This window comes from Melanotaenia boesemani, chromosome 24 (assembly GCF_017639745.1).
Source record: "Melanotaenia boesemani isolate fMelBoe1 chromosome 24, fMelBoe1.pri, whole genome shotgun sequence".
NCBI lineage: Eukaryota > Metazoa > Chordata > Actinopteri > Atheriniformes > Melanotaeniidae > Melanotaenia > Melanotaenia boesemani.
The window spans coordinates 14,912,530-14,939,645 of NC_055705.1; the positions used below are offsets into that span (position 1 = coordinate 14,912,530).

Consider the following 27,116-nt stretch of genomic DNA (forward strand, 5'->3'; position numbering starts at 1 on the left):
GTAACATAGATGTCGGAGTCCAATTGTGACGGTTGCAATGATGCTTTTGATGAGGATAGGAGGGAGAAAAGAACTGAACTGGTGGCTTTTAGTTCTGTATGAATGTCGGTCTGTTTAAATGATGAGCTTTGATGTTTTCTTAGCCAATACACTGTATGTGTGTATGTGTGTTTTGAGATCACATGCATGCAGTATATGGGTAGCGGTGTCCTGGTTGAGTGTATGACCGCTGGCCTGACTTTTTGTCCCAGTCCAGCCCTGTTGTCTCCATAATGCAATTACACCATCGAAGACAAGAAATTCAACACAATCCACCTGCTAGCTGAAAAATAGTCAGTACTTCATGTTATGTCTTTAACCCTTTAACCCTTTAAGCACTAAATTGCGACAGCGACAGGCCAGAGAGCTACCTGGACAACCAAAATGAAAGAAGGCTAGAATATTTGCAAGCTGTGAATGCTGCAGTAAACACAACAGTTGTCAGGGATGGTGAATGGTGTCCCTCCGGGGCTGGTGTCCTGCAGGTTGCATAAGTGTCCGTGCTGCAACACAGCTGGCTGAAGTGAATGGCTAATGAGCAGAGTTGTGCTGAGCGTCATGTGCAGTATAAAAAGATGGTGAAAGAGGGAGGATGTCGCTTACGGCCATACCACCCTGAAGCCCGATCTCGTCTGATCTCGGAAGCTAAGCAGGGTCGGGCCTGGTCTGTACTTGGATGGGAGACTGCCTGGGAATACCAGGTGCTGTAAGCTTTTACTCTTGTCTTGAAAAACAGCAGAGGGCGCTGCTGCTGCGACATCTGTCAACACAGAGAGACAAAGTCCACATGGACTTTTAGTAGTTGACTAGGCATCATTTCTTTCTTTCTTAATATTAAAGTTATTCCTACATTAGGCAGATATTGAGAAAGATGCTGCTGTTCTTGAATGCATCACAGCTGTGGTGTGTATGAAGCAGCAGTATCCCTACTTTTGCTTTTTTAATTATTTGTTCATTAATTTTTTAATGATTTGGGCAGTGTGTGTATTATAAGTGTGTGTTCGTTTTACAGAAGAAAAACTACAGAAACAGGTTTATATTCTGTTGATTTTATTAAATTTATTGTAGTTTATATTTAAAAAAATCTCTTCGTACAGCTGCATATGGGACAAGAAATATGAAGCTAACACAGTACTTATCTCTCAGTGCCTTTTGTCTGAAAACACAATATGAAAACTTTAGTGTCTGAAACAAGAAAGAAAAAAACCAACGCTTGTAATGCTTTCAGTTAAGTAGAAACAGCAGCAATGCTAAAAACAACTCTTCCTGATCAATTAAAACACATTTAAACTGTTTAATAGGGTGCCAGGATCCACCTGAAATTTAAATCTTTCAAATGGAAAACCATTAACGGGCTATACAGAGGAAATCATTTTAAATGTGTTTATTTGATTCCAGAAAAGATGGGTTCTGATAAATAAAAGAAAATTACTTTGTTCTTAACCCTTGTTGGTCCTTAGAGATGTTTTCTGCCTTTTCATGTCATTTTTCCTTGAATGTTTTGGCCACTATTTAGGGTTGTGCTACCCCATATAGGATGATTTTTTTTTTTTAAAGAAAGAGTTTCTCTCAAAGAACATTAAAAATTTGAATTAGATTTTTCTTAAAGGCCAACAGGAAGAAATTTACTGCCGTTTCTGGTTGTTAGAGGAACAAAAATGTTCTTAACCAAAAACTGCAAAAAATCATCAGATCATTTTATTCCACTTTTGTTCTCCTCAAATCAAATACCAAATCAAAATACCACATGTATTCACATTTATTCTGATTTTAAATTATAGTTTTATCATGTCCCTGTTTTTTTATGAATAATGAGACTTAAGAAAAACACTCAGCGACCTCCAGCCCTACTTCACAATGGCTGGCAACCCTTCGTTGCTGACCCATAGCGTGCAGCATGATGCTAGTCCTGGTAACTTGCAGGTTTAACTGATTCATGAGTGTTCTGATAATGAACGTAGCCGTACTTCCAGGATCTATAAAAGCATAAGTTTTCAGCACCTTGTCTCCTTTCTTAGATTTAATCTCAACAGGAACAATAGAAAGAGTATAGTCCTGGTCTCCGGCCCCAGTACAAGCACCAACCTGATGAGACACAAGTGCGCTGCTCACAGATGTTCCAGGTGGTTTAGCCTGCTCTTCTCTGCACTCTTTATGCAGAATAGTGGGATGTTTTAGACTGCATTTGTCACAGGTGAGACAACTCCTACACTTCCTGCTGATGTGACCGACCTTTAAACACCCAAAACATACTCCTTTTCCTTTAAGGAGTTCCATTCTCTCCCTTTGAGAGATCCGATTTAGTTTGGGACATTTTAGCATGGAATGAGGCTGCTCACAGCAAAGACAGGCTTCTGAGGGAGGGCTCTTAAAAGCTGTTGGCTGCTTTTGTTGCTCATGCATCAGGTTTGAAGATGCTGTGTCACTGTTAGTAGTTGTAATAGATGTTACAAAACTACTACCTCTGATGGTATTCTTAAACGGTATCCTGTTCTTCTGTGCACATTTCATTACAGGGCTTGACTTGGCATCAGAGATGTCTCCAAACAGAGGATGAGACAGGATCTTTACTTGCTGCTCAAGAAAGTTGACTAGGTCTCTGAATGTAGCTCTGAAACCTCACTGTTCCTGTATCTCTCAAGCCTTTGTTCTCCGTCTTTCATGCAGCTTATAAGGCCACTTCATAATGATCTGCCGCATGTGAGATGGAACATTCAGCTCCTTCAAGTACTGCAGCTCAGTGATTGCATTACAGCATCCACATAAGAACAAGGCTAAGTCCTGCAGTGCTTGCACATCCTCTGATTTTATAACTGGCCAGGCAAAAACCTTGTCCATGTACGCAGCGGCAATGTGATGTTCATTTCCAAAATGCTCAAATAAAAGTCCTTTAGCTCTCTGGTAACCCTGCTGTGGTGGCATGGCATACAGCTCCTCACCTGTTCCCATGGCTGCCCTCTAAATACTAAAATAATAAAACTGATTAAATTGTAGGTAGGACAGTAAACCAGTCAAAATAATCTCTAAACTGTAAATAAATGTCCAATGATAATATTAATAATCATGATAATAAAGATAATAATGATAAAAACATTAAAAAATAATAACAGATGAATAAATTATTAATAATAACAAATATTACAGTAGTATTATTAGTAAATCACTTCTTCAAATGATTAATCTTGATGCCATTAACGTAATTAATTACCTAAATTAGTTACTGCTGTTTATGCATTATTTTTGACAGCCTTAATACACACACCGACACACACACACACACACACATATATATATATATATATATATAGTTAATCAGATGCATGCATTTACTGTATTGTATTAACAAAAGGAGCCAATGCTCATTTGGGTTTATCTTCACTTTTTTAACATTAGATGATCACTTTACTTGTAATAATCAGTTCAATATGACATGAAATCAAGACGCTAAAAAACTACGCCAACCTGCCTGCCCCCTCATCAAAACTTTTCTAGACCCGCCCCTGCATATCTGAAAATAAATCCTTTCTACTACCTGTCAGCTACTTTATTTGATTTGTATCTCAGAACCTGTTTATAATTTCTCTCATCACATTCATGGCCCCTACATCATCAAACCTGTGTCTCCAACATCTCCACAGCACCAGTTATGTACCCTTGCTTCCTTTTGTTGCTTTACTCTCACTAGATATCTGAACCTATTCTATGTTTATAGATGTGTGCATGGCTGTCTGGTGACTAGCAGATTTTACAGCTGTTTCACTAGCAAATTAATAAAGGACAAAGGCAACAACAGAATTTGCAATAAACATAAATGATAATGTTATCAGTCCAATTTAAAAAAACAAAAATCATCTTCACTAAACATTCAAGACAATAACGTTAAAATTTACCTGAATCAAGTAAAAATCTGTTGAAGAACAGGAGTCAAAAAAAAGAAGAAAGTTTTCTGTGTTCAGTTGGTCAAATGGATTTTTAATCAAAGTTCTCCAGAAATGTTTCCCTTCAGTTTGCATGTCCTTTAATACACAATGAAATGTAGGAGGTGTTCTTCATAGCAAAGAAAACCACATAGAATTTTCATTCTGCTTTGAAGAAACCGCATGAGATAAAATTAAAACTTGTTTTGACAAGTCTACAAACAGTTTTCTGACATAGCAACTAGCAAACAAGACATGCTTGACCACAAACAAAAGGTGTTAACTTAGAGTAAACCCAGTATGAAGAAGTAGCAGAAGTAAGTGACAGCATTTAAATGAAAAATAATATAAAGGTTGAATGTAGACAACAGTCAGGATACAGCAGGAATCTGCCTCCTATGTGACTCTAGCAGGTGAAACAGTTGAAGCACAATTCATGTTCTGATCAGGTGTGTAAGCTGCTGTTTCCTCATTAAATGCTGTCCACCAGCACCTCAGTAAGGGTAAGACTCTGCTCACATAATCGGAGCAGGGACCCATTGTGCTTTAGGAGGAGACTTCTACAGGTGGCAGGAGGGTAATACCACTCATGTAAGTGCTTCCTTAATAGATAAGTAACACTGTTTCAGGTTTTTTTCTATTTCAAAAAGGCACAAAATCTTTAAAAGGTGGAATGACAGCATAATGTAATGTTGTCATGGGCCTCTATTTGACATAAGATCCAGATAAACGTGTGTTCTGTCAAAAACTACGGTGGCTGGGAAGTGCAAAACAATATTACATTGAATGAAACACTTTTACAGTTTGTGGATGTAAATTTACTTTCACTGCACCACTTTTACTTTCTCGTGATGCCGGTTAAACACATTAATTAAAAAGAAGAAATGGGATCTTTGGAGAGCTGCTTGTAGAATGGCTCAAGGTATGGAGGCTATTATGATCAAACATGCAGGCTGCCCATTTAACTTATTTCCATTACATGTGTGATCTGCCAACATAAAGAATTACACAATTCTGAATACGACACTAATGCAACACCTCATTTATAGCATGCAACTTCAACATCAACTACCAATTAACTAATTTACAGCAGAGGAAACTGTAAAACACACACACACACAAACACTTCAAATACACACACTGACCAAATCATTAAAAAAATGAATGAACAAATAAATAAAAAGCAAAAGTAGGGATACTGCTGCTTTATACACACCACAGCTGTGATGCATTCAAGAACAGCAGCATCTTTCTCAATATCTGCCTAATGTAAGAATAACTTTAATATTAGGAAAGAAAGAAATGATGTCCAGTCAACTACTAAAAGTCCATGTGGGCTTTGTCACTCTGTGTTGACAGATGTCGCAGCAGCAGCGCCCTCTGCTGTTTTTCAAGACAAGTGTAAAAGCTTACAGCACCTGGTATTCCCAGGCAGTCTCCCATCCAAGTACTGACCAGGCCCGACCCTGCTTAGCTTCCGAGATCAGACGAGATCGGGCGTGTTCAGGGTGGTATGGCCGTAAGCAACAGCTTCTCCCTCTCGCCATCTTTTTATACTGCACATGACACTCAGCACAACTCTGTTCGTTAGCCATTCATTTCACACAGCTGTGTTGCAGCACGGAAACTTACACAACCTGCAGGACACCAGCCCCGGAGGAACACCATTCACCATCCCTGATACAAGCTTTCATTCACACCTGCAACTTCATCCCCCAGCTTTCTCTCCACTCACGCGTCTCATCTCTGCAACATGAAGCTAAACTTACAAACATATTCACACATTACGCTTTTCTGGATTAACAACTCAGCAACGGAACATTGCTTCTACAAAACACACACAACACCGCAATCACAGCAACATAGACTGCGAGCTACAATCGTATTTTCCTCTAAACGAGCCGTCCTCCGAGCTGAGAGACTTGCATTGGGCTCTATGCAGAACCTGCTGCTGCTCGATTGGCCAGGGACCGTCTGCAAGTTGTAACACAGACAAAAATAATTAAAGGAAAATTTTCAATAATTACAATATGACATGTTGTAATGGCACCAAACTCACAGTACTTATAAATCATCTCATACTGATCATACTACAGCTCTTATTTTGGTAAAGTTTTATTTTTATATTTTTTCCTTTCATATTTTTTAAGTGTTGCAAACTGCAGACGGTCCCTGCCCAGTCGATCACCAGCAGGTTCTGCATAGAGCCCAATGCAAGTCTCCCAGCTCGGAGGACGGCTCTTTGGGAGGAAAATACCATTGTAGGAACTGTCTTCCTTAACCATCCTGGGTCTCTTCAATTTACTACACATTTGGGTCATCAGAAAACAAAAAAGTCTCCAAAAACTATTATAAAGTAACTTTACACATATTTTTCTCCATGTTTTAAAAAGATTATTCAGAAAATCAAAACTGCCAAATATGTAATTATTCAAATTATTTTAACCCTTTAAATTCCAGTTTGATCAGATGACATCAGTTTTGATGAGAAAAGGAAGAAAAAAAGAAAGGCAGCTGGAGCTTCCAGAGGTCTACACGCAGGAAAGCATTCCCGTTTCAAAGGGCAACATTCCCCAGCAGCAAGAGAAATGGAAATATTTGAAATCCATTAAGATTCCAAAGCTGGATGCAGATGTGGGGCTTTTGATTGGAACAACAACAAGTTGCTAGAGCCATGGAAAATTATTAACAGCAAGAATAATGGACCTTATGTTGTGAAGACCCTGTTAGGATGGGTGATAAACGGACCTTTAAGAAGCACAAATGGTGGGCAGAAAGGCTGTCAAACTGTTTACGCTAATCGAATTTCCATTGTCAAGTTGGAGGAGCTGTTGGTATCCCAATACAATCAAGATTTTAATGAGAAGGCTTTGGAAATGGAGCACGGAATGTCAGTGGAGGATAAGAAGTTCGTGGAGATTATGGAAAGATCCGCCCGTCTGCAGAAGGACATTACTGTATGGATTTACCCTTTGATAAGGATAATGTAATCATGTCCAATAACAGGTGTATTGTGGAGCAGCGCATTCAGAGTCTCAAAAGAAAGATGGAGAAAAATAAGACCTATAAGGAGGAATATACAGCCTTCATCTCTGATCTTATCGACAGGGGCTATGCCGAAGTGGTACCTCGTGAAGAGCTGGAACTAAAGGAAGAATGTGTGTGGTATTTGCCTCATCATCGTGTCTACCACCCAAGGAAGAGGACGCTTCGAGTGGTTTTTGATTGTGGAGCAACCTGTGGAGAAAGCTCTTGGCCTTAGCTGGTGTGCCAAGAGTGATATGTTAATTTTTCAGCTCATACTGGAAAGAGGACGCTACACAAGGCGTGGCATTCTATCTATGGTTAGTTTCATCTATGACCCTCTTGGCTTCTTGGCACCGTATACTCCGACACCTAAGCTGCTGCTGCAGGAAATGTGCAGACAAAGTTTGTCCTGGGATGATCCTATTCCCCAGTCGATGTTACAATGTTGGACAGCATGGCTTCAAGATCTGGAAAAAAATAGCTAAATTCAAAGTGAGGCGCTGTATCAAGCCTAGTAACTTCGAAGGACCCCTACAGGCTCAGTTACATCATTTTGCAGATGGCAGCGATCCCGGATATGGTACAGCGTCTTACCTGAGACTGCAGGATGTGAGAGGACGTGTACTCTTGGCATTCATGCTAGGAAAGGCAAGAGTGGCTCCATTAAAGCAGACAACTATTCCCCACCTTGAACTTACTGCTGCTGTATTGGCAGTCAAGGTGGATAGGATGTTGAAAAGGGAGCTGTCACTTCAATTGAACAGTTCATGTTTTTGGATGGACAGTCAGACAGTACCCAGGTACATCAATAATAACACCAAGCGATTTCACACCTTTGTTGCTAATAGAGTGGCTGCTATATGGGAAGCTGCAGAGGTGTTTCAGTGGAGGTACGTTGGCTCCAAGTCCAATCCAGCAGACGAAGCCTCCAGGGGTTTGACCGCAGACAGCTTTATGGCCTGTCAGAGGTGGATAAATGGACCCAACTTCCTCAGAAGGCCAGAGCAGGAGTGGCTAGAACCCTTTGTACCCCAGCCGGTTCCTCCTGAGGACCCAGAGGTGAAGAGGGACATCTTTGTTAATGCAACTGACACACAACCGGAGGATCCTACCACCAGGCTGATGCATTATTTTTCAAGTTGGACCAAACTAAAGACTTCAGTCACTTGGTTCCTTAAACTAAAGGACATCCTCCTGGGCCTGAGTAAGAAAAGGAAGGAATTGGTGGCTGTTTCTTTGACCACTGACCCATCTACGGCTCCTGGGAGGATAGAGAAGGAAATGAAAAGGATCAGAGCTACTGTTGGTAAACAAGCTCTCTCAGTAAATGATGTCTTCAGAGCAGAAACTGCCATCATCTGTTTCAGCCAGCATACAAGCTTCAAAGAGGAAATCAGTGACCTGCAAGGTGGAGCACCATTCACAAAGGGCAAAAGTGCTATCTACAGGCTTGATCTGGTACTGCACCATGGTTTACTGAGAGTAGGTGGAAGGCTCAGTCCCTCAGCCTTACCTGAAGAGCAGAAACATCCTGTCATTCTCTCTAAGGACCAGCATGTTTCCAAACTTATCCTACGACATGTACACTGACATCTTGGACATGCAGGAAGAAATCATATGCTCTCTGCTTTCCGAAAAAGATACTGGATCACTAACGCCAACTCGGCATGCAGAAAGAATATTTCCGAATGTGTTCTTTGTAGACGTGACCGATGACCGCTATCGGACCTAAAAATGGCTGACATGCCCGAGGAATGAATTTGTATAGATTTGCCGCCTTTCACCAATGTGGGCGTGGACTATTTCAGGCCTATGGAGGTTAAGAGAGGGCGAGCAATGGTCAAAAGATATGGGGTTATCTTTACTTGCATGGCTAGCTGAGCTGTACACTTGGAGGGGGCACATTTGTTGAGAACTGACTCTTGTATCAATGCCACAAGACGTTTTATATGTTGGAGAGGTCCAGTACATCAAATGAGGTCAGACAATGGCACAAATTTCATTGGTGCAGAGCGTGAATTAAGGGAGGCTTCGGCAGCTTTAGATCATACCAAAATCCACCAAGCTCTATTGTCAAAGGAGATTGACTGGATTTTCAACCCACCTACCGCGTCCCATGATAAAGGTATGTGGGAGTGTCTCATCAGAATGGTCCGAAAGGTGCTGTTCTCTGTTCTACATCAACAGACATTAGATGATGAGAATCTTCAAACCATGTTATGTGAAGTGGAAGCCATTCTTAATGGCCATCCCATCACATGAGTTTCAGAAGAAGTGAACGATTTGGAAGCGCTCACCCCAAATCACATTCTGCTGCTCAAAGAAAAACCTATTCTTGCTCCTGGCGTCTTTCAAGAAAACGATTTGTACATCAAAAACATTGGAGACAGGTCCAATACCTCTCAGATCTGTTCTGGAAAAGATGAACAAGAGAATACTTGCCTTTACTACAAGAGAGGCAGAAGTGGTCCAAGCCTCGGAGGAGCTTCATAGCTGGTGATATCGTGATAGTCGTGGATCACACCGCTCCTCGTGGTTCCTGGGTTCTGGGAAAGATTATTAATACTTACCCGGATAAAGACAGACTGGTGCGGGCCGTATAGCTGAAGACGAAAACTGGACAGCTGGAAAGACCCATCTCCAAGATCTTCCTCCTGCACGAAGCAGTTTGAAAAGGACAATGAAAGAAGAAAGAAGAAACTTGGGGCAATACACTTTAGGGGCTCGTTTTGTGGTGTTTGGTATCTTTAGGGCTCCTTTTTGTGGTGTTTGGTAAATTGTGTTGTTTACACAATTGGGGCCGGTGTGCAGGAGCCATTATTTCTCTTTGTTTGGTCCAGGTTTATTGTGGTGGTGGTGTTTGTTTATGTTTGGAATGGCCTAGGTGACCTATATTCCCCTCCACTATTGGTGGCGGTGTGGCGGGGAAGTGCATATAGGCATGGAGGTGACAGTGCACGGGGTGCTTGGGTAACGGGAGGTCGCACATTTTTTTACAGCTTCAAAACGCCTTTATGTCTAGACGCTTCTTACTGTTTTTCCACCGCCACTCGCCATACCTCCATCCTTTTCATAACCTCAGGGCCATCTATTCATCCTGTAGCTATACCGCTATCCTGGACTTAAAGCCATTATTTTCATTCATTTAATAAATGGGAACACACCCGAACTTACCTTTCAGTCTGAACATTGATTTAATGAAGCGCGTCATCACCAGGATCCCCCGTACCCAGAGCGACTAAAGAGGATAGGACCAGATAGTCGCTACAATCAATATGTGTTACCAAATAAGTCAACAAGTATGTGTGAAAAAGTAATGCAAGAACAAAGAGAGAAGATAAAAGAGTGATAGTGACTAAATAGAGATGCACAGGAAATTGGTGAAATATAAGTTAATTAGGAATAAATTTAGATGATTATTACTCAGTTGTTGGTGGAACATGGAGAGCAAAAGGGGACAAGGCAGTTTTAATAAATATGTAAACAATTTAAATAAAATTTAATGGAGAAAAGTCAGTAGGCTCTGGATAATTACCTAACAGGTCAACCACTCTGTGATTTTCTATTATATGTAATAGTTATATAGAACATTTTACAGACAAGAAAACAGTCAATTGTGGTGAACTGTGCAGCATTTGGATACTCCAACCGGTCTGAGAGGGGCTTCCCAATGCCCAGAACGGAGGAAGAGGTGGCTTGTAATGGTGGGCAGGAAAGATTTTAATATCGCTGCACATATAAGCAACAATAAGAAACTGTGTAAGGTATGTTACGTCTACAGAGGTGACAAAACAATACCTTTTTATTAATTTTTTAATACGTTTCCACTAACCTAAGTCATATTGAACATCAAATTCTATGAATCTATGTATAACAATGCACTTGATCAGTACACTGAAATAAACCATATAAGATCGTGACCACACTTATTCAAACTAAACAAGAAAGCTGGGAGGCCATGGGGTAAAAGGACAATATCTATATCTTTCACAGTGAGATTACCAAACCACACAATGACAGAGCTTGTACGACAACTTTCGATACCACACCGAGACAAGTTTAATAGAATAGTTTTGTTTTGAGTGAATTCCCTTAATTAAAAAAGAGACGCTGGTGAGCCTTTTTAGCAGTGTTACTAGTGTTTGACTGCCAGCTCAGATCTTTTACATCTATCAACCATTCATACCTCAGAATCATAAATGACAACAGGCATGTTGTTCTTACACCGACTAAAATCAATAACCAGTTCACAGGTTTTAGAAGTGTTCAGAACAAGGTTGTTTTCTTCACTCCCGCAAACAACATTTTCTGCCTCAGCTCTAATGTGATTCATCATTTGACCTGATCAGACCGATTACAGTGGTGTCGTCTGCATACTTGACAATCAGATTGTTAGGATGAGTAGCAGCACAGTCATATGCATACAAAGTGAAAAGCAAAGACTTAAAATACAACCTTGTGGGGAGCCTGTGCTTACACAGAGTTCATCAGAGACACAACCATTAACTTTGACCTTCGGTGGTCTGCAAGTTAAAAAGTTTAAAATCCATTTGATTGCTTGGTCTGCAGTCTCATTTTGTTCCCTAGGTTAGCAGGGAGGATCAGCGTAGTGTACTGTTCTGTGGTGGTAATAAGCCAGATGAGATAATCACTTAAAAAAAAACAAAAAAACAAAAAAAGAAAAAACACATCTGCAAGGTTAATAACAGTATGTACATATGCTGCATTGTCTAGTTCAGCGATGGTGGGCTTTAACTCTTTGCAGAAGGCCACCAGAGTGGTGGCAGATTGCTGTCTCTGTAATCTGGCAGATGTTTGGGCCGTCTTATCAAAAACCTCTCTGAACACCACCCCTGGTCTGCAGGATAGAAGAGGGAAGGCCCAAAGCAATGTGGTCTGTCCCATCTTTCTCTCAAATCTAAGTGAACTTGGAGAATGGAGTTTTATTGGATGATCAGTCATCTCAAATGATCAGCTGATGAATCCCACATCTAAACCCAGTTCTGCTAAAAAAAAGAGTGTTATTGGAGACTTGAAACACAACAATCGCTTCTTTGTTGTCATTAGACATGTTGGTTAAGCCACAGAACAGCACTTCTTAACACAAGGGCATCAAGAAAAGACAGATTAAATGAAGGTCAGCTCTAGGAATGCATAAATGAGGGGGCAAGCAGAAATGTGAAGGAGGCTTTTAGAAACAAAGTTTCAGCACAGCTAAAAACTGAATTAGAAACGTTAAGAAACGACGGGTAAACAGAAACTATGAAGACCCAGTTTGCTTTTTTTGTTGCTAGTGTTCTTTCCTGCTGTTCTCTCATTTCAGACATATTCAGAAAGCAATGCATAGCAAGGAAATGAATGTACTCATGAGATCAGCAAGATAGTCCAACACATGGCAGTAAACACTTTCATAATTACAAGAATTGCCAACAATTGCCTGAATATTTTGTGAACAGTGCTCTCTCGACTGTCTTGATTCCTCCACACTTCCTTTAAAGAAACTAAGTTAATTTTTGTACAGAACAGGGTATGGCCGGGTGGGGGGAGGGTATGCACTTTGTTTGTATGTGGGTGAGTTTGTGTGTGATTGTGCCTTTTTACTTTTTGTTATCTTCTGTGATGTGTGAAGGCTTTAAAATTTTGTTTTTAATATGCTTAATTTGTTTTTATTGTGTACAGCACTTTGTGCTACTTTGTGCATGAAAAGTGCTCTATAAATAAAATATGATTTGATTTGATTTAAATATACATATATAATATAATACTTTGATTGCACCATCATACTGCTTTCACTCTGACTAAGTCCACTAATTTGTGGTTGCTTAACTTCACTTCTCAGAAAACTGTGGGTAAATGTGTCAAGAAAAAAAAAAAACAGGTTTTATTTTAAACTTGCATGATTTCTACAGGCCAGGATGGAAACTTTGTGGTTTTTTTCTGCAACATAGATGCTCTCTTTAAACTAATTATGCATAATCTGCACATCAACTGAGAAGAGTTTTTCTTAATTTGGTGCAGTGGGCAAACGTAAGCTTTTGATAGTTTAATTACCAAACTCCTCCTTCAGCTCTTTGTGTATTAATGAACTTGTCAGCTGAGGAGAAACAGACTTTTGAAAGACAACATCATTCATCTGCTGAAAAGGCTGAAGACTTCCTTTATTCCATTTATTTCAGGTAATTGTTTCTTCTTCTATTTATGTTTACATTAGAGGTTAATAATAAATAAAGACTCACCTCACTTCATAAGCTAGCTGTTGGCAGTTTTGTTCTAATCTTAATCAAAGTTAGTATTTTCTCTGATGTTGAGCAGGTATAGTATGATTGAACTTTTACCAACCAGCTGTCAGTCGCAACCAGGCTTTATAACCCCAGTGGGTTTTTTTTTTCTCTCACACTGGTCCTGAAGCCGCTTGTTTCTAACACTACTTACCTTTCATTGATACAAAACACCCCCTCAGTCACGCTGAAAAAGGTGAGGACTTCATTTTTATGGACTCTTTTTCAGGTGAAAAAAACTTCTCACATTTAATTCAAAAAAGGTTTTTTTTAACATTATTCACTCAAATGTTGAGACTCTACAGTGTTGACATGTGCATTTTTTTAAAAGTCAAAGTCAAAGAGGTTTATTTGTCACATGCACAGTTATACATAGTACAATTGTACAGTGAAATGTGTATTCTGTACCTGCATCCTTTAAGAATAGGAAGAATAAGAATAAGCTAAATATTTATAAAATAGAATAAAATAGAATAGAATAAAAAAGATAAATCTTTTCTTTTAAATAAGATAAAAGAATAGCAGCATATTTATGTATATTTACATTCATATTTACATGTGCAAATAGGAGTGAGAAGTGGCTTTTGTTTTGTTCAGTGCTCAGAGTTGAGCAAGCGGACAGCCAGGGGGAAGAAACTCTTCTTCAGCCTCTCAGTCTTAGTCCTCAGGCAGCGGAAGCGCCGGCCTGATGGCAGTGGAGAGAAGAGAGAGTGTGCGGGGTGGCTGGGCTGACTGAGGATCCTCTTAGCCCTTGACCTGCAACGTTCCACATAAATGTCCTGCAGGTTGGGGAGAGTTGTTCTGGTGGTCCGCTCAGCTGCTCGGACCACCCTTTTTAGGGCCAAGAGGTCCTGCTTTGTGCAGTTCCCCATCCACATGGTGATGCTCCCATACAGGATGCTCTCAATGGTGCAGGTGTAAAAGTTCTTGAGCACCCTGAGAGGGAGCTTAAAGTCTCTCAGTCGTCTGAGGAGGAACAGACGCTGTCTGGCCTTCTTTACAGTTGTTGTGATGTGTTGAGTCCAGGTCAGGTCTTGTGATATGGTCACTCCCAGGTACCTGAAAGTGTCCACACGTTCCACCTCAGAGCCACTGATGAGGAGTGGATGGAGGCTCCTCGGCTGTTTCCTGAAGTCCACTATCAGCTCTTTTGTTTTGCTGACATTTAACAGGAGATGGTTCTCCTGGCACCAGACCTCCAGGTGGGAGACCTCCCTCCTGTAGACAAACCTCCCTCCTGTAGACTTTAAAATTAGCTCATTATTCCTTCCTTCTGTAATGCTTCTAATACTTTATGTAAAGCACTTTGAATTGTAATGTACACGAAATGTATGTAACAAATACATAAGCACAGTCTTAAGGTCATAAACTTATGTAGAGTTGCTGTAAAGTGAAGCCAAAAGAACAGACTTAAACTACTTGAGAAAGGCCAACTCTTTCTTAAGAAACCAGAATAACTTCAATTGCTATACAACATTTCACTCTTTTCTTCATCTGTCAGCAGGATTGAGGATCAGAACAAACATGGCCAACCCAACTCCCACTCACAGCATTGTGCCTGCCAACGAAAGCTCTACCTCACAAGATGAATGTACCCACATATTGCTCCATGTCCCGCTAGCGGTGGTCTACTCCGTGATCTGCACTCTGGGTTTTCCTGGAAACATGGTGGCTCTGTGGGTCTTCTTTTCGGTTAAAAAGAAGAAGAACTCTATTCATGTGTTTCTCATCAACCTTGTTTTTGCCGACCTGCTGCTGGTTATCTGTCTGCCATTTCGGATTTTCTATCACACCCATAATGGCACCTGGGATATGAATCCTACCCTGTGTACAATAGTAAGCTTCCTCTTCTACACAAACATGTATATCAGCATCATCCTGCTGGGACTGATCAGCGTGAATCGCTACTTGAAGATCAATTGCAGCGTAGGGATGCAGCGATGGCTTTTTTCCTTAAACTCAGCCCGTATTGTCTGTGCTGTTGTCTGGTTTGGTGTCTCAGCATTGACATTCTCTACCTACATGTGGAAACCGTCAGACCCAGATAATAGGTAAACATCTAACCTTCCATTTTCTGTGTGTTGCTGTTAAATGAAACAATGTCATTACATTTTTTGGTGTTTCCAGGTGTTTCCACTACAAGAAGCTCCTAGATGCAAAGTGGAGAGCCTACATCAACATGTTGGGGCTGGTAATCTTCTGGATTGTATTCATAGCTCTGATGGTATCTTATGGCAAGATCGCCCTGAAGCTCCTGAGGAAATCAAAAGAGAGACCAGAAATGCCCAACGCACCTCGCTACGCTCGAAGCGCCAAGAAGTCATTCTTCATCCTCTTCGTCTTCACCTTCTGTTTTGTCCCCTTTCACATGTTCAGAATCGTCTACATTGTGACACAGATCACAGAAAGCTCCTGTTTCTTGATTAACCTGGCAGACATAACCAACAATGTTGCGTTGTTATTTACTGCCTCCAACAGCTGCCTGGACCCCATCTTATATTTCCTGTTATCCTCCTCAGTGAGAAAGGAGATGCTGCACATAGTGAAACGAGTGTTTTGTGTGCATGATGTTGCCATCAGTGAGAGCACCACCTCCTATGAGAACCATTCGAAGATTAGATTAGAAGAGTACCGTTAAACATGAAAATTTAATCAGCATGACAGTATATTCCAATGAGATTTCCCTCGTCTTACATTCTCAGTGAGAGCCTCCGAGAACAGACCAGTTCTCATGATGGGAAATACTCCAGAGTCCTTGGCGTGTCAGCCAAAATGAGACAAAAGCATGATTAGGAGTTATCCGCACACGCACTCATTTGCTGCCAATTCTCTGGAGGATCATCTGTTCTATTAAAACAAATTTCTGAAATTTTTCAGACTTATAGCAGCAGCACTGACCTTTGTCAGATCTTTGCACTTTTGCGCCCCCTAGCAACGGTTTATTCAGCATCCATCTTACATCCTGTCTCATTTCTGAGCTCTTTTCCACCAGTTAAAGTCAGTCTAACGTTGACTCTTGTCTCATCTTCTGCTCTATCACTCTGTAATCAGTAGATCTGACACGACTAAATCCACTTCTAAAATACATATTAAAAAAACTCTGGTCTACATCGTCAGTTTAGTTTTGGACTTCTTTTTAAATGCATACATAAGAAGTGATTTAATTCTCAAACTTACTGTTATTTTCAAAACATCTGGTTTTTGTTGAGCACGGCGGTGCCTACTGTGCTCAGGTTATGTGTGCTAATGTGGGAGCTAATAAGCCTGCAAAATAGACCAAACATGAATGCTTTACTTTAATCCATGTGTGCACTGCAGCTCCGTCAGACGTGACTAATATGCAGATTTTATGCCAATGTGAATGCAGACCCACCACAGACTATGGTCTATTGTAAATGTACAGAAGCAGGACCATTTTGATGGATTCTATCACATCAGCTGATGTCTGTGTTCCAGAAAAATGATGTCTTCATGGGCTGTGTAGGTGAAATGATCACATGATGAATTCTTCATTTCAGTTCTGGAGAGAAGGCGAAGGTTCATTTCATATCTATCAGTGGATTAATCTGGTTAACCAGCAGATAAAGCAGTAAACAGATGTGGAATATTTATCTAAATCTGCTGTCCAGTACTGCTGACATAAAACCACTGAGACATATGTCAAAGCTTTTTGTCTTCTAGGAACATTGACAATTTATATGTATTTTATATGTATAAGTGTTTCTATGTGTGGTGGAAAAGGTTTTCACCTCGCCCCCTCTTCTAAATTGCACTTTCCAGCAGTGACTTGGGGGGGAGCTGAGGGCCTGTATATTTAGTAAGCTCTTGCTGGTCGGTGTGCACTCCCTTGTTTCTGGGTGGTCCTGGTGGACCTCTAGCTGTCATGGCAGAGGTTGCTGAGCGTTAGCTGCTAACACCATGTGTACTTTGTCACTTCTGTCTGTGTTAGGTGCTGGCAGTTTTATGCTCACTTTGGACTTTTTGCAGTTGGGTGGACAGCTGATCAGGTTGGTGTTACCCTGGGCAGGTTAACCGCAGGAGTCATTTGGCAGCCGAGTAAGGGGAAGATCATTGGCAGTAGTGTATCTGCTTAATTCCTCCTCCTGTGGGAACCTATACACGGGTGAGAATCTGGTTCCATTAAGGGTGATCCTTGATTGTTATCAGTAACCTAGATTTGTGGGTGTGTATTCTCATAGCCAGACAAACGAGCGCGCATTGAGGGGCATCACATTCTGGCAGAGGACACTGCTGTTTTGTTCAGGGCTTGTTTTTTTTTTTACACAGTTCAACAATTTGTCCTGACTGTGTCCTGGGGTAGTGGGTGTGGCACTAAAGATGATTACCTGGAGTTACTGCTTGTGTTGTATTTTCTTTCATTTATTCAGAGGGCACCATGTTTTGTGGTTATTTTTTTGCATGTGTTAACCCTCTCATTGTGTTTAAGGTTGCAACTCCCAGTCGGACCACCCACTTGCTGCTTAGTAAAAGGAGATTTAACTGTAAGGATCGTTTTAATTGTGATTTTACTTCATGTGTAAATAAAATTGTTAAATTGTGCATCCATCTGCCCTGGTGCATTGTTCAAGCCTGTGTGTGTGTGTTTTTTTTTTTTTTTTTTTTTTTTTTTTTTTTTAACTGGAGTATCCAGTTGTCCTTTTCTCTGGTGGGTTTAAATATGAACTGCCACAGCCTTGCCACATGTACAACCCTAACTCTTTCTTTTTTATATCTCTTTTAATAAATCTAAATTCAAACAGTTATGTGTTTATCAGTACATATTTTACAGTGAGGGGAATGTGAGGAGAAAATTACGACACACTCAACTCCTCTGCCCCTAAGTTAGAGCAGCAGCGCCTCCTCCAGGACACTTAAATATAGACTAAAGAAGTTTTTCAGGTTTTCTAGAGGCAGATCTACTGTGCATTCTGCTTTTGTGAGAACAATTTCCAAGAGCTTGGGGGGGGTAAACAAAATTCTCAAATAATTATATATTATATAAGCTAACTTTGTACAAACAAAGCTGAAAATAAGAAATGTATACAAATACAAAAAAAAAAGAAAATACAAATTAGAAAATATTTACATAAAAAATTTACCACAAAGCAAATGTCAAATTAATAAAAATTCTATTAAAACACACAGAATAAAACTTATTCTAACTTAACAACCTAATAAAGTAATTGTATTTATTTATTTTTAATATCTATATAATTTGTTGGAAGATACCCTGAATCTGTTTTGATGGTAAACTCAGGACAAGACTTGCCTTTCCTCCCTCAGCTCAGGGTTAACACACTCTGAGTTTCAACATAAGCTTCTTTCTGGAAAAGGCCCCTAAATGTGTGATACAACTATGAAACACATTGCATTCCTAATTTTTTGATGTATATGGTTACAAAGGGACTTAAACCACTGCAAGTGAACCAAACAACCACTCAGAACCAACAGAAAAAAATCAGGTATGTGATTTTGCTTGAAAATGTTTGCATCGCATGTGCTTGGTGAAAACCATAAAGGAGAAGCTTGTTTTTGTTTGCTGCTGGTGCTGTTCTTTCCTGCTGTTCCCTCATCCCAATACATCCCAACAAATTCATAAGGCAACTCATCCATGGCTGGATGCAACGTAGTGAGTGCACTAATGAAATGGATAGGATGGTCAATAGACCAAGCCAATGCAAGGCAATAAACACTTTCATCATTACAAGCATTGACAACCTTCTTAAATTCTGCAGAAATGTCAGAAACATGCTGAACACAACCCGTGAATTTGACATATGTATGTAGAGTGACGTCTTCTAAACCTTGTGCATACAGAGGTTTGAAAGCTTGCCTTAAAATCAAATGTGAAAATAAAAGTTCTGTTCACCTAGAGGGCATTTCATGAAACCTATGTGTCATCTATTTCACCAGCCAAAATGATCTGAAATGTGATAAAAAAAATAAATTTACACGGAGCAGTATCAGGTGTCCGTGTAAAGAGTAAATAAGGGGATTTCAAAACCATTTACATACATCTGTAACTTTGATTTCAAACCGGTTCATTTCCAGACAAAATGAAAATAACAAAGGTCATACCTTTCTACAAAACTGGGGGAAAAAACACCATTTAGCAAAGTACAGACCTGTTTCATTTCCATCTCAATTCTCCAAAATTCTAGAAAAACTTTTCAATAACCGACTGGACAAATTCATAGAAAAAACATAAATTACTCACTGAAAGTCAATGTGGATTTAGATCTAACAGAGCTACATCAATGGCATTAATCGATTCAGTGGAGGAAATCACCAATTCAAAGACCAAAAACAGCATTCAGTGGGGAGATACATAGATCTAAAAAAGCTCCCATATTATTGAAGAAACTAGATCAGCATTGGGGGAAATCATTAGAATGGATCAGAAGGTTTTTATCTAAAAGGAAGCAGTTTGTGAATATTTGGACATTAACTGTGGCGTCCCTCAGGTGTCAGTGTTGGACCCTGAACTCTTCATACTTTATTTCAATGATATTTGCAAAGTTTCCAAAGTATTAAAAGGGTATTATTTGCTAATGATATTAATATTTTAACTATTAATATTGTATATTAAAATTAATATTTTTTAATAATGTTTAAGTTCTTACTTCTAATGTTTATTAGTTTTAATTTATTACTTTTAATTATATATATTAAACGTAATATGCAGCAGTAATGTAATTTCAGAACACTTTTTTGTGGTTTTTGTATTTCAGTTTTTGGGGTTAAATTGTGGACCAGTTTGGAGGGGACACTCGGGGAATGTCCAAATTTAAACCAGTTTTTAAAAAAATAATTTACAAAAGGATAAGGGGAGTAGAGTGGGGACCAGAATGCGTTTGAGGAGGAGGTGGGCAGATAGAAGACATTTTCTGATACCTTCAAAGTCCCCACCAGCAGCAACAGGAAGTGAGTTGACTGGTTAATAAATGAGTGTGGTGTGTTACAAGCTGTAAAGTGAACAGAACATCTGAAGATAGCGTGATGATCACTAGCTGAGATTCTCCATGGACGTTTTATGTAGTTGAAATAAAACCCTGGTACTTTATCTTGTTGTAAATTATGTGGTTGCAGCCTTTTAAGTGTTGCACACAGTGTGTGTGAATAACGACTCAGTGTGTTGTCTTTGTGGGTTTTATTTTGGTCGGCTGTTTCAAGACGACAAGAGAACACAAGAAGCACAAGCATCTGCAGTTTTCAGCAGTGGTGAACTAACGCTGCGGCACGCTGCACCAGGAGAGCTCAGAGACACGCCCTCCAGTGGTCAAAAAGAGCAATTACACATTTACTGTTCAAAGTCTGTGTGAGAACATAAAATAAAAATAAATAACCAAGGGTGTAGATTGTGTCCAACCTCTGTACTCTCACATATGCTTGTTTGTTAAATATGTTTGATGTCTAAGATTTTTCTTCACATCTCCATATAAAGTGTGTGTTTGTGTTTCTTTTAATATGGTGATGATAGTGATTATTTAATGGATGAAATATTTGCTGTGTACTACTGGAACAAACTGACCTCCACAGGTCGTTTGCTGTCTGAAAAAGTTTGGGAACTCCTCTTAAGGTTGGACAGTCTCTTATCTGTCTAAGTTGAGTTGACTTTTTCATTTTCTAATATTACTTAAACCACGTACGGGGAGGTTGCTGTATTCTGCTTTACTGTTGTATTAAATACTGATGTTGGCATTTAATATGTACTCTGGTAAACTGGCATCTAAATGATTTGCTGACAAACTTGTACAACTATGTTGTTTAGATCAACTTAATATTTTATTAATGTAGGTGTCCAGTTGTAACTGTTGCAATGAGGGTTTTGATGAGGACAGGAGGGAGAAAAGAGCTAAACTTGCGGCTTGTAGTTCTATGTGAATGTCGGTCTATATAAATGATTTGCTTTGGGGATTCCTTAGCTCATATACTGCAGTGACGTGCATTAAGGAGGGGCAGGTGAGGTAGTACCTTACCTCTCATGTTACATAAGAAAAAAAGTAGATAAAAAATATGAATATTTTCCACAGATCTGTTTTAAAAATGCATTCAGAATGACTCTACACATTTTTGACATTTTATTAAGTAAATATTGCCAAAGTTGAGTATTTTCCAACCAAACCCCAGGTGAGGCAGTGGCGAGTTGTACCTCCTCTGATGCAATTAAAGTCCATCAAAGACAAGAAATTGAACACAATCCACCTTTTAGCCGAAAAATACTCAGTACTTCATGTTATGTCTTTAACTGAGAAGACAGTCAGTGTAAATAGTAGAGGTGGGAGTCTCTGGGCACCTCACAAGTTGATTCAGTTTAATTCTGATTCAAAGGGCTATGATGTGATAATAAAATGATTATCTGTGTATCTTGATTCATTTTTTCTCACTGGGTGACAACGTGAAGCTTTTTGGTCTATAAATTAACTTCTAATATCTTACATAAATAAAAACTAAAGAACTGTTGGAACCAAGCAGTTTCATTTTTTTGTTATCTACAATCATTACTTTACCAGTTCACACTCAGATATTTGGTATTTATGGTTTAATTTCCAACCTGCCATATTCTTATCTTGATACAAGTTTAATTTTCCTCCTCTCCTTGTAGATATTATTTAGGCACAGCTGTTATGAGCCTGAGAGGCCCACAAACACAAAGACTCTGATTGATACCTTATCATTAATCCTGCTGTGTCCTGAATATTTGTCAGCACTGATCTCATATTTGGCTTCATTCTTCTATTTTTCTCATCAAGAAACTAAGAGAATAGTTTATTTTTTATAAGCACATACTTCTAAAAATTTTGTTCATTTTCTTTTTGGTTTAACATGTTTATTATGTTTTCACTCCTCACTTGCCTCCTTAATAAGATGAACCAATAAACCAATCTCATATTGATAGTAAATCTAAATAATTACTTCTATTTTCCTTCACACTGCTTTTACTCTGAATTAAAACCTCACTTCTCAGGAAACTGTGGGTCAAGCTGCTGAGTAATACATAAAAACTCTTTCTGTTACACAGATGCTCTTAGAGCTTATTAAACATAATGAGCATTTTTATCTGTTAAAAGATTTATTTCTTAATATTGTGTGTGAACATAAACTTTGGATAGGTTAGTAACAAAACTTATCCTTTAGTTCTTTATGTATTTGGACAACCAAAGTGAAAGAAGGCTGGAGTATTTGCAAGCTGTGAATGCTGCAGTAACCACAACAGTTGCAGTTGTGGTGTGAAGCTGACAGAGAGGACAGATGTTTTTCTGTAACACATTCAGTCACTGGTGAGGAAACCAGTAAGCTCTTTGAACCCCAACTTCTTTCAAAAATGTTTCGAGGCCTTCTGAGACACGTTTTGGACAATACAGATTAGCTGGCAGGAAAAAAATCAACCTCTGATGAAGATGCTGAAACATGTTTTTGTGCTTGTGGAAGAAGGTCAGCAGAGAGGATATGGTTAGTGTATGTCTTTTTGTCTGTCTTGCAGACTTTGAGGCCATCTGGAATGGAGATAAGGATACATTTAAATGCACATATCACCTGGACAACAACACCCCCTTCCCCTCACCAGTCGTCTCATCAGCCCAGGTAAACAAAGCTCTGAGGAGGATCAACCCCTGCAAGCGGCAGGGCCAGACAACATCCCTGGACGAGCCGTCAGAGCATGTGCCAACGAGCTGACCGCCATTCTCACCTACACATTCAACCAGAGAACTGGTCCATCTTGCTTTAAGACCACTACCATTGTCCCCCTCCCCCAAAAGAGGATGCTCTTTATTGACTACAGCTTGGCATTCAATACAGTCACCCCCCCACAAGCTCAACCACAAACTGTTTTCTCTGGGACTACACCCCATCCTCTGACTGGCTCCAGGACTTTCTGACTAGCAGGCCTCAGTCTGTCAGGATTGGGAACAGGACTTCAGCCAGCATCATCACTAACACTGGCACATCACAGGGGTGTGTCCTCAGTCCCCTTCTCTACACCCTGTTCACCCATGACTGTGATGAATGATTGTTGATTGTTGAATGTGGCACAACAGCTTATCTAGCACGCTGCACATTTATGTACATAGATTATTTACTCAGTTTTTTTTATCTCAAGTTTTTATTTTATTTTATTTGATCAGTTTTTATGGCATTCAGTATGGATGGCAAAGTAAGAATTTTATTGTTCAGGGAAACTTGTTTCCTTACTTTGCAAATGACAATAAACACATTGAATCTTTATCCTTTTATTTTATTTTTCAACCCTTCTTTCTTCATTGGTGATAATCTCAATCTTGTATAGGTTGTAAATATACATATATAACACTCTGCACCGTCATACTGCATTCACATTAAACTAACACCACTGGTTTGTGGTCACCTAACTTCACTTCTCAGAAAACTGTGGGTAAAGGGGTCCAAAGAAACCAAACAGGTTTTATTTTAAGCTTGCATTGTTCCCACAGGCCAGCATGGAAACTTTATGTGGTGTTTTCTTCAACATAGATGCTCTCTTTAAACTAATTATGCATAATCTGTACATCAACTGAGAAGAGTTTTTCTTAATTTGGTGCAGTGGGCAAACGTAAGATTTTGATAGGTTAATTACCAAACTCCTCCTTCAGCTCTTTGAGTATTAAAGAACATGTCAGCTGAGGAGAAACAGACTTTTGAAAGACAACATCATTCATCTGCTGAAAAGGCTGAAGACTTCCTTTATAAGGACCCTTTTTCAGGTGATAAAAGACTTCTCTCATTTATTTCAGTTAATGGTTTCTTCTTCTATTTATGTTTACATTAGAGGTTAATAATAAATAAAGACTCACCTCACTTTATAAGCTAGCTGTTGGCAGTTTTGTTCTAATCTTAATCAAAGTAAGTATTTTCCCTGATGTTGAGCAGGTATAGTATGATTGAACTTTTACCAACCAGCTGTCAGTTGCAACCAGGTTTTTTAACCCCAGTGGGGTTTTTTTTTTCTCACACTGGTCCTGAAGCCGCTTGTTTCTAACACTACTTACCTTTCATTGATACAAAACACCCCCAGTCTAGAAATCTTCTCACCTGCATGTGTTTCAGCCATTCACTTGACTCACTGACATCTTTTTATTTACAATAATGCTCAGCTGTATGTGTGGCAATGCATTTTTCTCATAAGAAATGTTAAACCCAAAGTATGAAACTAGTGTTTTACCTTCTCTCAACATGCCTTAAATGTAATTGTGTATAATCTACTTGCATATCTTACATAGTTTGTTCTTAAACTGGTTTCTGTTTGAATAAATGTTAATTGTTAATGTTAATTCTTTCTTTCAAATTGAATATATTAATAGTTTTCGGACCATCTTAACACTATTTAGTATGATGTTTTTAATTCAACCAGACCACAGATTCAGAGAATTTCCTTTGCTGAAGTTCTGTACTTGGTGCCTGAGACGGCCAAAATCTGCTTAAACCACAGCAGGTCAACCAACCGACCACCTGACCAACCAACTAATTAATACCTGGGAAAGAAATAAGGTCAGTAAGTTTCTTTAAAACTCTTATTTATTGAGCTAAAGGTAAATCTCTACCTGCTTTGCTCTGTAATTTTCAGTTTCTCAGTTTATTAGTTGATCATGTAATCTGATTTTTGTCACATCAGTCCTTCTCATCCAAACTGGAAAGTATGTTTACTCTAAATCACTCTGGTCTTTACATTTTTTAATTCTACTGAAATTATATTTTGTCAAAACCAAAACATAAAGTGAGAAACAGGATTTAGTTAAGTGTTATCGTGTTATAAAAAGAACATATACTGTTCTGGATCTCATGTCAGACAAAGGTCCACAACAGCATTAACTAAAAAAAGAAGATATCAGCTCTGATATAGAAACGTGAGTCATGTTACCATCCAGCTTTTTGTAGAAGTCTCCTCCTGTAGCACAATGGGTCTTCTGCCTCCTTTATATGAGCAGAGCCTTACTTTTACCGAGGCCCTGGGTGGGTAGCAGCTTACACTGGTGAGTTGTGTGTTTGGTTGAGTTTGTTTATATTTCCCAAACTGGAGATATAACATTAGCATTGTTATGATCTCTGTTAGTCTGGCGCTGTGGCCTTTCTGGCCAGTTGAAGTCCAGGATACTGAAACAAGGTCAAATAGCTGTTTTGTTAACAGCTGGTCTACACAGACCCTTCAACTGGTAAGTAAGTTTACCACAAACCTCTCATATTCTCTATGACGAGGGTCAGGGCCTCCCATCAGGTGGATGCTTCAGGGTGCCCATTAATTTATTCCACGTTCCATCACACTTCTTAACCAGAATAATCACGCTAGTTTTTATCTGTAAGATCTTAATGGATTGAACGGTAAACAATTTTAAGGTCTTTTTTTTTTTTTTACAGATTCTATGTTTTAAAGATATTTTGTTGTTTTTTTAGTGACTGTGATGTTTTTTGTAATGATTCTTGATTTGGTACTACAGTGCAATTTTCATGCAAGTGGACAATAAAGTTTTATTAAATGTTAAAAACTGAAATTTATCTGAATTCCTGGTCTGTGCTTCGCAGTAGAGCTAATATTAGACACTTGCATTACATTTTGGAGTCCAGTGGCGTAAAGATCACAAATGTAAAACCACAAACTGGATTTTAAAGAGACAAGTCAGTGGTGCAAACCTAGAGCACACTGACAACCACAACTGTCTGAACAGTGTTTCATGTTTACATAAAACCTGTAATTTTGTTTTTCCTTTCAGCTTCATTTCCAAGTGTTTCTGACTGAAGTGCCGTGGGTGAACAAGCTAACTAATCAAAGTAAGTCTAAGCCACCGCTAGAGATGTGATTTATTTCTCATTACAAAGTATCCATGATGGATTTTAATATTAAACAAAAGTAAACTTTTAATGCTGTTGGAGTACAAGTTACTGGGTATTTTAATAAGTGTTCCCAAAGGACTTTCTTTGTTACGCATTAATTACTGAATCAGAAAAAAACATTGCAGTGCTAATCTAGCTCACACATGCTCAAACTTGATCTGAAATGAACTGTGAACATGAGTCATTTTATGAAGCTCAAAGTTGTCGCTATAAGTCATGGTGAGTTTCCACGCTCAGAAGTTTACTCCAAACATATTGCCAATCATCTCTCTGCTAGAGTCTTTGTTGCACACATTCAAAATCTAGTGAATTTGGTCTTTTGTCTCTCACCAGGGAAACATGAGGATCCTGTTTGCCTGTCTGCTGCTGGTGCTGCTCTTTGCCACGGGGTTCTCACAATGGAGAGGCAACCAAAATCCAGAAAAGAAAAAACTCACCCATGAAACCACGAACAATAAACGTACACAGGAGCGTTATGAGAAGTTTAATAGACAGCATATAAACCAAAAAATGACTGCCAAAAAATGTGATTCAGTAATGAAAAGTAAGAAAATCTACAATAATGACAACAGCTGTAAGCAAACCAATACTTTCATCCTCAGTAATCCAGAAAAAGTCAAATCCATTTGCAAGGGTAATGGAGAACATGATAAAAAAACTCAAATGACACGTAGCAAAGAAAAGTTCAGGATTGTTGTGTGTAAACTAAAGAATAAGAAGGCTAGGAAACCCAAGTGTCTGTATAAAGGAAATGAGCTCACTAATAGATATGTTGAAGTGAGATGTGAAGGAGGTTTACCTGTTCACTTCAATGAAAACATAGTGAACCTTGATATTCTTCAGCTGTATCTGATGTGATGCTATCTTTTTTCACCATCCTTACTCGATGTGCACATCTGGTACATTTTGTACAAGCGTACAGTTAGTTGATATGAACCTGCATGAAGCTTCTACATTTCAATAATAACATATTGAGGGAGAAACTCTCCGAAGTTGTGTTTCCATTACAATT

General features: G+C 39.2%; 2 protein-coding genes, 1 long non-coding RNA gene and 2 other non-coding genes across 6 annotated transcripts; 3 read left to right on the forward strand and 2 right to left on the reverse strand.

The window, feature by feature from the left end:
* Window positions 1-636: 636 nt before the first annotated feature.
* On the forward strand, window positions 637-752 carry LOC121635941. Its single transcript, XR_006009572.1, has one exon. It is a non-coding gene; the product is annotated as a 5S ribosomal RNA (ribosomal RNA).
* Window positions 753-5,362: 4,610 nt separating this feature from the next.
* On the reverse strand, window positions 5,363-5,481 carry LOC121635940. The gene has a single exon (XR_006009571.1). It is a non-coding gene; the product is annotated as a 5S ribosomal RNA (ribosomal RNA).
* An 8,280-nt stretch (window positions 5,482-13,761) lies between these two features.
* LOC121635190 lies at window positions 13,762-14,738 on the reverse strand. Its single transcript, XM_041978274.1, has 3 exons — window positions 14,734-14,738; window positions 13,852-14,479; window positions 13,762-13,788 (listed from the first exon to the last, which is right to left on the reverse strand). The coding sequence occupies exons 1-2, from the start codon at window positions 14,736-14,738 to the stop codon at window positions 13,855-13,857; spliced, it is 630 nt and encodes a 209-aa protein (XP_041834208.1). The 3' UTR covers window positions 13,762-13,788; window positions 13,852-13,854.
* A 40-nt stretch (window positions 14,739-14,778) lies between these two features.
* Window positions 14,779-17,747, forward strand: LOC121635677 (probable G-protein coupled receptor 34). Its single transcript, XM_041978960.1, has 2 exons — window positions 14,779-15,312; window positions 15,389-17,747. The coding sequence occupies exons 1-2, from the start codon at window positions 14,786-14,788 to the stop codon at window positions 15,897-15,899; spliced, it is 1,038 nt and encodes a 345-aa protein (XP_041834894.1). The 5' UTR covers window positions 14,779-14,785; the 3' UTR covers window positions 15,900-17,747.
* A 6,173-nt stretch (window positions 17,748-23,920) lies between these two features.
* LOC121635686 lies at window positions 23,921-26,045 on the forward strand. 2 transcript variants are annotated; one of them, XR_006009513.1, is made up of 4 exons: window positions 23,921-23,982; window positions 24,630-24,766; window positions 25,329-25,428; window positions 25,984-26,042. It is a non-coding gene; the product is annotated as an uncharacterized LOC121635686 (long non-coding RNA). The 2 variants fall into 2 exon arrangements; XR_006009514.1 differs by lacking the exon at window positions 25,329-25,428 and having other exon boundaries at window positions 25,984-26,045.
* Window positions 26,046-27,116: the final 1,071 nt, after the last annotated feature.

Excerpts from the sequence above, each read along its gene's own strand:
- LOC121635677 (XM_041978960.1), top strand. The coding sequence starts at position 14,786 with ATGGCCAACCCAACTCCCACTCACAGCATTGTGCCTGCCAACGAAAGC. Across the intron at positions 15,313-15,388 it reads CCGTCAGACCCAGATAATAG|GTGTTTCCACTACAAGAAGC; the intron begins GTAAACATCTAA and ends TGGTGTTTCCAG.